General features: G+C 41.3%; 1 protein-coding gene across 1 annotated transcript; it reads left to right on the forward strand.

Annotated features, from left to right (window-relative positions):
• Window positions 1–262: 262 nt before the first annotated feature.
• Window positions 263–8,788, forward strand: bspry (B-box and SPRY domain containing). The gene is made up of 6 exons (XM_085358301.1): window positions 263–739; window positions 1,359–1,457; window positions 4,336–4,566; window positions 4,685–4,710; window positions 4,807–4,931; window positions 8,253–8,788. The coding sequence occupies exons 1-6, from the start codon at window positions 353–355 to the stop codon at window positions 8,786–8,788; spliced, it is 1,404 nt and encodes a 467-aa protein (XP_085214427.1). The 5' UTR covers window positions 263–352.
• Window positions 8,789–9,092: the final 304 nt, after the last annotated feature.

The following is a 9,092-nucleotide window of genomic DNA, read 5'->3' on the forward strand; positions in this document are numbered from 1 at the left end:
GTTTTAAAACCAAAGGTGTTATCTGCATATTGAAAAAGAAAAAAAAAGGTTCTCAAGTGGCCAAAATCAGGAACACCAGTGAAACAGGGAAATGAGAGATACTATGAATATGTAACCGCAGGCTATTAGGCCATAAGGCACACCTGCTTGCATGATGGCATGATTTCAGACTCTACGGACGGTTATCAGGTGACGCTCGTGTGAAAACCAGAAGCTTCTTTTTTCTTTCTTTGAGCTCTGACCTCTGAGATCCCTGTTACTTCCGCGTTCCGCTCACCTGTTACACCTGTGTTACTGCTACGCTCTTGATGCGACTCCTCCTCCGCCGGTGCACCTGTCCTGCTTTCGTGCCATGACCGAGGACTTCGAAACGTGTGATTTAACATGCTCGTCCCCATCGGGTGACCCAGAGGAGACTCTAAAAGTTAAAAGCTGGAGTATGGAGTGCGAGCAGCCCATTTTCTCCGCGCTGGGAGGCGGAATGAAGCTGCAGAAGACAGTCGACGCTCCGCGGCCGACTATGAGCGGCAGTCCCGGAAAAACCTCACTGGCTGCGGCCACCTCCGACACCGAGTCCGGGATCTACTCTGTTGAGAGTGAGCTGTGTGTAGACCACGAATCCGAGCTGGACTGGTTCTGCGGCACCGAGCAGAAACTCATCTGCTCCCACTGCGCCACCGTGGGCTCCTGCCAGGGACACACCGTGACCCCTCTGGCCACCAGAGTCACCAGAGTCAGGGTGAGTCTCGGGCAGCCAAGCAACAGCTGTTTTAACATATTTCACTCATAGTGATCATTTTCAGTTCAGGGGTGTATAGCTACAATAAATACACATTTTCACCCGCAATAATCTGCCTGCAGGTCTCCAAATGGCTTCAGGAAGGTTTCACTTTGTCTGAGTGGAACTATCTTTAAGGGCAACTATTTTCTTCTAACCCTATTTAACATAAAATGACCTTTTTCTGACTAAACTTAACAAAATACATGTTTAAAAAGTAAAAATACTTTGATTTAATTGAGTTTTTGTGAAAGATTTTGCCCATCGTGACTGACAAAGTGTGGATTTTTATATTTCACCTACAGTTGTATAACCATAACAGTTATCCAGATAACAGTTATTATGAAACAAAGTGGCCCGGGAGTTTCCATATTTGTTAAGTTATTGTTTGTGTAGCTCTTAGGGCTTTTTTGGGAGTGCCACACTGGCTGATTCCTCTCAGCGGTATTTGAGAATACAGGATTTTCTTGCTGTGTTTCCAGCTGATGAATTCCACGTGGTTTTTAATGTGTTTTTATTCCTGAACTGCAGACAGTGTGCAGGCTATTTAGGTTTTTCTTTTTTTCCTTTTTCTTATCAGGACAAACTGGTGGACGTGTGTGAGAAAATGCAGCTGCAGGCCCTGAGGATTGAGAGGTTTATCGAGCAGACACTGGCAGCCAAAGAGCAGAAGCTTCAGGTGATCCACACCCACCCAGGCTCACCACACACTCATGATGATCTCAGCATCCAAATGCTATGGAGCCTGTTTAGCAAGTGCATTGTGTTGACATTTGCTGGATCCTGTTTCAGATGTGAATTTTTGGCCACGTTTTGGGTTTGTGTATAGTGATAGAAATTTCTACAAGCTGCTATCTGTTTCTACTGATCAGTCAATTTATAAAAATTTTTTCTTTTACTATTAGTATAATATACATATATAAATCAACTCTCTGAGCCCAAAGGGAAGTCTTTATTTTGACTGTTTTGTCCATCTAAACCCAAATTATTCAGTTCACATTAGAGCAGAGAAACGGAAGCAAATCGACATATTTCAGAAAAACAAACAAAACTGGGACATTTCTTTGATAAATATGCAAACTAATTGATTATTGGTAAATTTTTCTTTTGAATTTTTTTGCACGTAAAACAAAACTTAACATGCATTTACCCGTTTATTCCTTTATATGACCGTATGTGTAAGTTCTATAAATATTAGGAGGCAATTATTTATTTTCTCTTACAATTAAGTATTAACCCGGGGGTATAATAATGAAAAGATAATGATAATATATTTTATAACATGTGCTTCACATGGTTTAAAAGACTTTGATATAATCACTGACTTAAAAATATATAAAAATGTAACGGATGAAGACTGTAACAACAAAGCATGGGGCAAGTCTTGCTGATTCAGTGCACGTAGCAAAGTCTGCAGCCTCTCTTAGCTTAATGGGTGTTCAGGACAAGTCGTGCTTGTGCACTAAAGAGACCAAATCGAGCCTCAAGCAAACAAGAAAAGTCTGATAAGTGGAAAACTACCACCACACCTGAGCAGGAATCAAATGTTTCTGTAACAAAATAGCTTTACACAGTGGGGGGGGAAGAGCGTGGTCAGTGAATCTCTGTACACTTTGCTGTGCTTGGTCAGATGTGCGAGTCACAAGTATCATTAACGAGCTGTCGTCCGTGCCCACCGTCAAGTGCTTGTGTCACTGCTTATGAGGAGCAGCAGCTTCCATTAGGCGCAGGTGTAGGCCAGTGTTTGAGTTATAGGAGAGAATACCAGATAGGAAGTGGGCATTAAAAAGAGAGACGACGTCACAGTATGACAAATTTTATGCTATGGATAATAGAAAATAAATTATATGCTACGTGCACTTAAATTTATTACAGCAGTGCAGGTGTTACATTAAAACATTTTAAAAAACAGACTTGTAGACCTTCAACCATCCACTACTGACCCATCAGGCAAGTTGTAATAAAATTGTTACCAAAATAATGGATACTAAAGGAGGGATGTTACTATGATACTAATAATGAGATTTCACAAAGCGTTTCACTTAGATTTACATTTTTTTTTAAAGTCTGTTTTTTATTTTTATTCTATTTAACTAAAAATAATACCCATGCTACTGCAGGCCAACATCTCAGATAGCTGACACAGTTTGATTGGCTCACGGTGTGCCGTATGTATATTGTCATGTTAGTCAGTTAAAGTATGAAGATGTGAAAATTAGTGCTGGGACTGTGGATGTGGTTTTTATGGCATTTTTCACGCATTTGTGATATTCAAAGAACTGTACAAGTGACGCTAAATGATTAAAAGAGAGTAAAAACCATGTGAGACTAATTCACAGGAGATGCACAAGGATCTTGCAAAGAAAAGCGTCTGGACTTCTTTAAGTTGCTTGAAGACGTTTCACCTCTCATCCGAGAAGCTTCTTCAGTTCTAAGGTCAAATGGTGGAGAGTCCCAGATATAAACCTAGTGGGAGTAACCCCCCACAGAGGGACAAAAGGACCCCCTGATGATCCTCTAATCGCCTGAGCCAAGGTGGGAAACTGGGCGTGGGTTCCAATCAGCCAGAGTTTCGGGTGTGTTCATTGTGAAACCTGGCCCCACCTTATCATGCGAATTCCTGAGGTCAGATGGCCCAGGATGTGAGTGGGCGTTAAGGCGTCTGGGGAGGGATCTCAAAACTGGATTATAGATGGCAGAGAGTTGGTGTCATAAACCACCGCCTCTGTTCAAAGATGGTCGCTCACAGTGGACATAGATGGCTTCTTTCACTCCTCTTTCAAACCATCTGTCCTCTCTGTCCAAAATGTGAACATTGGCATCCTCGAAAGAGTGTCCTTTATCCTTAAGATGCAGATGGACTGCTGAGTCTTGTCCTGTGGAGGTGGCTCTTCTGTGTTGTGCCATGCGCTTGTGAAGTGGCTGTTTGGTCTCTCCAATGTAGAGGTCTGGGCATTCCTCGCTGCACTGTACAGCATACACCACATTGTTAAGTTTGTGTTTTGGCGTTTTGTCTTTCGGGTGAACCAGTTTTTGTCTGAGCGTGTTGCTGGGTCTGAAATACACTGGGATGTCATGCTTGGAGAAAACTCTCCTGAGTTTCTCTGATACACCGGCTACATAGGGGATGACAATGTTGTTGCGTCTGTCTTTCTTATCCTCCCTCGCTGGTGTCTGGTCTTCTTTTCTGTGCCTCTTTGCTGACTTTAAGAACGCCCATTTAGGATAGCCGCACGTTTTGAGTGCTTCCTTTACATGTGTGTGTTCCTTCTTTTTCCCTTCAGGCTTAGAGGGTTCTCAGTCATCCAGGTCATCGCTTTGACTACGATGACCTGGATGACTGAGAACCTTCACAGACATGCACAAGGATAAAGATTTTAATTTTGGAGACAGTAAATGTTTCATTTTCAGTTTTCTCGTGCCAGATTTTAAAGGAAATCATTTTAAAATCATTGATAAATCAATAAAGGATTTATCATTTATGCAGTTGGATTCCAAACCACAAGTATTCACTTCACACTCATGCATTTCTTCTTCCCTGCTGTCTTATTATGCAGGCAGCGGCGAGCAGGGCGAGGGAGCAGGTGCTGGCTCAGGTGAGCGCGGCACGTGAAGCCCTGGAGGAGGAGGAGCAGCGTCTCTTAGAGGAGGTGCAGAGAGAGGAGGAGCGTGTGGAGCAGTGTCTCCTGACCCAGAGAGCCCACTGGGGCCAAGCGTTGACGAATCTGTCGCAAACACGCTCCCGTCTGGTGCACACGCTGACGCACACTCCCGACGCACAGCTGGTGGTGAGAGACTCGGGAAGCTTTAGCAGGAAGGGGTTAACAGGGGCGGCTCTAATAACTGTATCCTGATAACAGTCATAATCACTGAGAGTAATCACCTGCTTAATGTCTCATTTTTCAGACCAGTGTCCAGGAGATAGCTGAAAGGTAATGTTTCTTTTTTATGAAGCAATATTTTGTGAATACTATTTTCTTGCTCAGGAGCTGTATCATTAAACCTCTTTTCTCTGCTTCTCTGCTCAGGGTGGAGGAGGCAGAGGGGGTCGGGGAGCCCTGTGACACAGACCAGCTCAGCCTGAACCCGTGCTGCACTGAAAGCAAGCTGCTGAGGGGTCTGTGGGCTACTGCAGTGCTGCTCGGGCCAAACAGTCAGTAGATTTCTATTATACTTGTTAATCATTTTGTGTAAATGCAGCACATTCAAAATTCAAAAGCATAAAAGTTTTCACTGCAGCACTACAAGGTGTATTTACCAACCTTAAAAATCTATGAACGGAGTGGATTTTGTAGAGTATGCTCAGAAAAAAGTATAATATCCGATTACAGTTTATACAGATGTAAGAAAACGGCTCCTGTTCCATTACTGATTCTCATTGGCTCGGCTTTGAGTGTCACCGCCATCGCTAAGCAGCATGTCAAAGATATTACATTCATGCTGAGGGTCAAATGGTTATTCACGATGGAGGCATTTCCCCTGCTTCCTGTGATAAGTGTTGGGATCATCAATCAAAAAAAAAAGGAATTATTACACAGAACACTTCTATTAAAAGTATTGCAGTATGTTACTTAATTACACCTAGGAGTAAGTAATTTGTTTTACTACTTCATTTCACATTTCTCCATAAAATCACCTTAAATGCATTGTCTCATAATCAGCATTTAACTATATAAACCTGAGGCTGCAAACACACAGATTCTACTTTAGACACATGAACAGGTAGAAACAGAGGCCTCATCATGTTGTTACCTGTTAAAGTTCAGGGTCTGGCTGCTGGGCTGGGGTCAGTGTTCACTCAGCTTTAACATCAGTGTGAATGTGTGTGTGAATGGGTGAATGACTGGATATGTAAAGCGCTTTGGGGTCCTTAGGGACTAGTAAAGCGCTATATAAATACAGGCCATTTACCATTTATCACTCTGGGTTCTTGGCTAGCTTAGCGTCTGTGTAGGTGCTTGCAAAGTCGAGATTGTGTTAGCAGCATAATGCAGATATTTCTGTCCTGGATGCAACCCCATTCTTTAACAACAGTACATTATATTCCATAAACTAAATATCCAAAATATGGTTAAAACTAGGGGTGGGTTTTGATAATCGATTTATCGATTAAAATCGATTCTGGCTTGGATAACGTGATATCGATTCATTAAAATCCTGAATAGATTTTTTTTAATATAAATTTATTTTGCCTGAAATGCCAGAATCTCAGTTTCGACAACCACCAAACAGCTAAAACAGTAAATGAGAGCAGGTGCACGGATTCTGCACAAAAACCGCCGACGCATCAGAATCGGTGAGATGTCGCCTTTCTCACTCGACGGCACGGACACGGTCGGGGCTGAAAGCCGACAGCTCGCTGATTCTGATGTTTTCTTCATTATTCCCTTGCTTGTTACGCACAAGTCTGCCGTTGTTTACAGCGCTGTCGCTGTTTTTTCCCCTTTTGCTTACTTCCAAAAAGAAAACCTAATTTCTGCCGTTCAGTAGGCTTCTGAACAAATTTAAACTTTTTAAAATTTTGCAAAACGCTTAGCCGTGTCTCTAATACAACCGCTGTAACTTCAGAGGTAATGTTCATCAATGGTTTTCTTTCGTTTTTGATGTACTGCAGAATATTTTTATAAAATCCCAGGCCAGGAAAATCACCTTCATGTTTTTCTGTGTTTTATCTTCAGCTACTTTGACACAAAGGCATCTGCTGTGATGCTCACACCTTTGCTAAAGTCTTGCGAGTGTCAGCTTTCTTTTTATAGATACAAAAATATGTAAATGTACTGATCTGAATTATAATATTCCTGACTGTCTAAGGCAAAATTTCCCAGATTCAAATCGAATTGAATCGAATCGTGGATCGAATCGATTCGGGACCTTGTGAATCAGAATCAAATCGGTTCTAGAAATCAGTGACGATACCCAGCCCTAGTTAAAACCAATTATGTTTTTTTGTTTCTCACATAAAAGGAAAGTAGTTATTGTACCGCCGCAGTGAAATGGCAGAGTCAAACCTAACTGAAACTCAATGATTATTCTAAAATACTCTTTAAAATGTGACGGTTAGTAAAATTATGCCTTGAAATGAGGCATAAAAATAATTACCATTTTAAGTTTAGTTTAGCACAATATTTTCTGAATTAATTGATTTTAAAAAAGTTGTGTTATTTATTAGAGAAATAACAAACTGAGTTCATGTTTTTATACCCAAATTTGATCTGGCACTTGTGTCTGAGAGGTCAGGAGTTCATGAAGAACAACATTCAGCTACTAAAACTCATTTTTCTATTCAGGAATCCAACTAAATAATTTGGCATCTTAATCTAAAAATAAATGTGCTTCATTTTTTTCCCCTGCTTTTTTTTTTTTGTAAAGTAGTGAATTTTAAATTGTATAATTACATTTACAACAATTATACTAACATTAAAAATATAATTTTATTAAAAAATGTTGGTAAATATCATTACTCTTCATTTGCAGCTGTTGCATAAATGTTATATGTGTTGGTCTACTAAATTTGTAATAAAAGTTTTAAAAGCAGGGATGTTAGAGCTTGTTTATATAAATAAATTGAAGATGAATCAATTCTGGGCAGGAAGAATCCTTAGAGTCCTTATTTGTGGGTCCCCTGCAGTGCTCACGTCCTGCTCTACTATATAAATGTTATTGTAGTCCATTGTAAGGTGGTTGTTAGGCAAGTTTATAAATGTATGTGTGTAAGGAGTTTTTGGGGTGTGGTCCCTCTCCTAAAAAAACGGATAGAATATCTTCAGTCAGGTGTTACTGTGGTGAAATCAAAACAAAAGGTGTTACTGATGCACAAATTCTACAAGTGGATCATTTTAGGTCGTTGGTAGGTGGTTGCTAAACAACATGATGACATCATAATGCGTGATATAGATAACAACCTTCAGACACCTAAGATACACATGTGTGCTACTCCTGCTGTGTAGGGTGAGTATGCAGAAAGACAGAGGTTTCATAATAAGATGATGACATCGTCACTCTCATTGTCATACAGACACAGACTGACGCCCTACAAAATATCCCTGCTAACTGTAGCAAATTGAACATAAAACACATACAGTACTTACATTTATTTTTTAGCGACACAAATTTAAGCATGTAATCACCCATTTATCTCCAAAGATGATCTGATTTCCTAATGCGTGTGTGTTTGTTGTGCCTGGACATCTGAATGTAGGGTAAACTGAAACACATTATACTTGTGCAACTTAGAAATTCAGGAGTTACTGGTATATCAGGAAGATCTGGAAGATGAACGGGGCAGTACTGTAAAGTAATTCCAGGTATTCTGTGTTTGGAGAAGAGGCCATGTGCCATCTGTTTGGCAGCGCTCGGAATTTGCTTGATGTCCTGTTTATATTCTCTGTATTCATGCATATTCTCATGTTTAATAACGAAACAATATAAAAACAAAAACATGATAGTAATCCACCCTTTTCCTTTCTTCTCACAGCTTCTGGATCATCATGTTTAAAGTTCGATGAGCGCACAGTCAGCCCTCTTCTCTCTCTGTCTGAGGACTTCTGCACTTTAACTTTCCTCCACAAAAAACCGCGGCAGTCTCCACCCTACGACCCAGCACGATTTGACTCTTGGCCCAACGCCTTAGGCTCGGTGTCTATGTCCTCTGGCACCCACAGTTGGGTGGTAGACGTGGGCCAGAGCGGCGCCTTTAAAGTCGGGGTCTGCTACGCCTCCCTGGAGCGCAAAGGTTCTGGGAACGAAGCTCGACTGGGCCACAACAGTCAGTCCTGGGTGCTGTCTCACTACGACGGAGACTACTCCTTCTGCCACGCAGGGAAGAAGGTGCCACTACAAGTGGCGAGGAGGCCAGAGAGGGTGGGCCTGCTGCTGGACTGGCAAAGTCAGACGCTGCTGTTTTACGAGCCACACTCCTGCGCTGTGCTGTACTCAGTCTCACAGAACTTCAGTGCCCCGCTGCTGCCGGCCTTTGCCGTGACTGACCGCAGTATCACCATACTGCACTGATGGACACACACACACACACACACACAGAGTTATATAGTGCCAAAATTGCTAAATGAGCATTAATGATGTGAAGAAACCACAAAGAGAAACAACGTCCTCTAATGTAGATTTAATTAGCAGCTTCGCTGTGTGAGCAGTAATGAGAACTCCAGACACTCAGTTTCTATTTATTCAGTCCTGCTGTAGACACCTTTATTTTTTACTGTTTCTTATTATTTTAGGCTTAAACGTATTTGTGAGCTGATCCCATTATAAAGTAGTGTTGTTATAGTAATAACATTTTTTTTTAATAAAGAATATTTGT

The sequence above is a fragment of the Diplotaxodon limnothrissa genome, linkage group LG7 (genome assembly GCF_057381915.1).
Source record: "Diplotaxodon limnothrissa isolate DT_005_m linkage group LG7, D_limnothrissa_male_GT1.1, whole genome shotgun sequence".
NCBI classification, from domain to species: domain Eukaryota; kingdom Metazoa; phylum Chordata; class Actinopteri; order Cichliformes; family Cichlidae; genus Diplotaxodon; species Diplotaxodon limnothrissa.

Excerpts from the sequence above, each read along its gene's own strand:
- bspry (XM_085358301.1), top strand. The coding sequence starts at position 353 with ATGACCGAGGACTTCGAAACGTGTGATTTAACATGCTCGTCCCCATCG. Across the intron at positions 1,458-4,335 it reads CCAAAGAGCAGAAGCTTCAG|GCAGCGGCGAGCAGGGCGAG; the intron begins GTGATCCACACC and ends CTTATTATGCAG. Across the intron at positions 4,567-4,684 it reads CTCCCGACGCACAGCTGGTG|ACCAGTGTCCAGGAGATAGC; the intron begins GTGAGAGACTCG and ends CTCATTTTTCAG.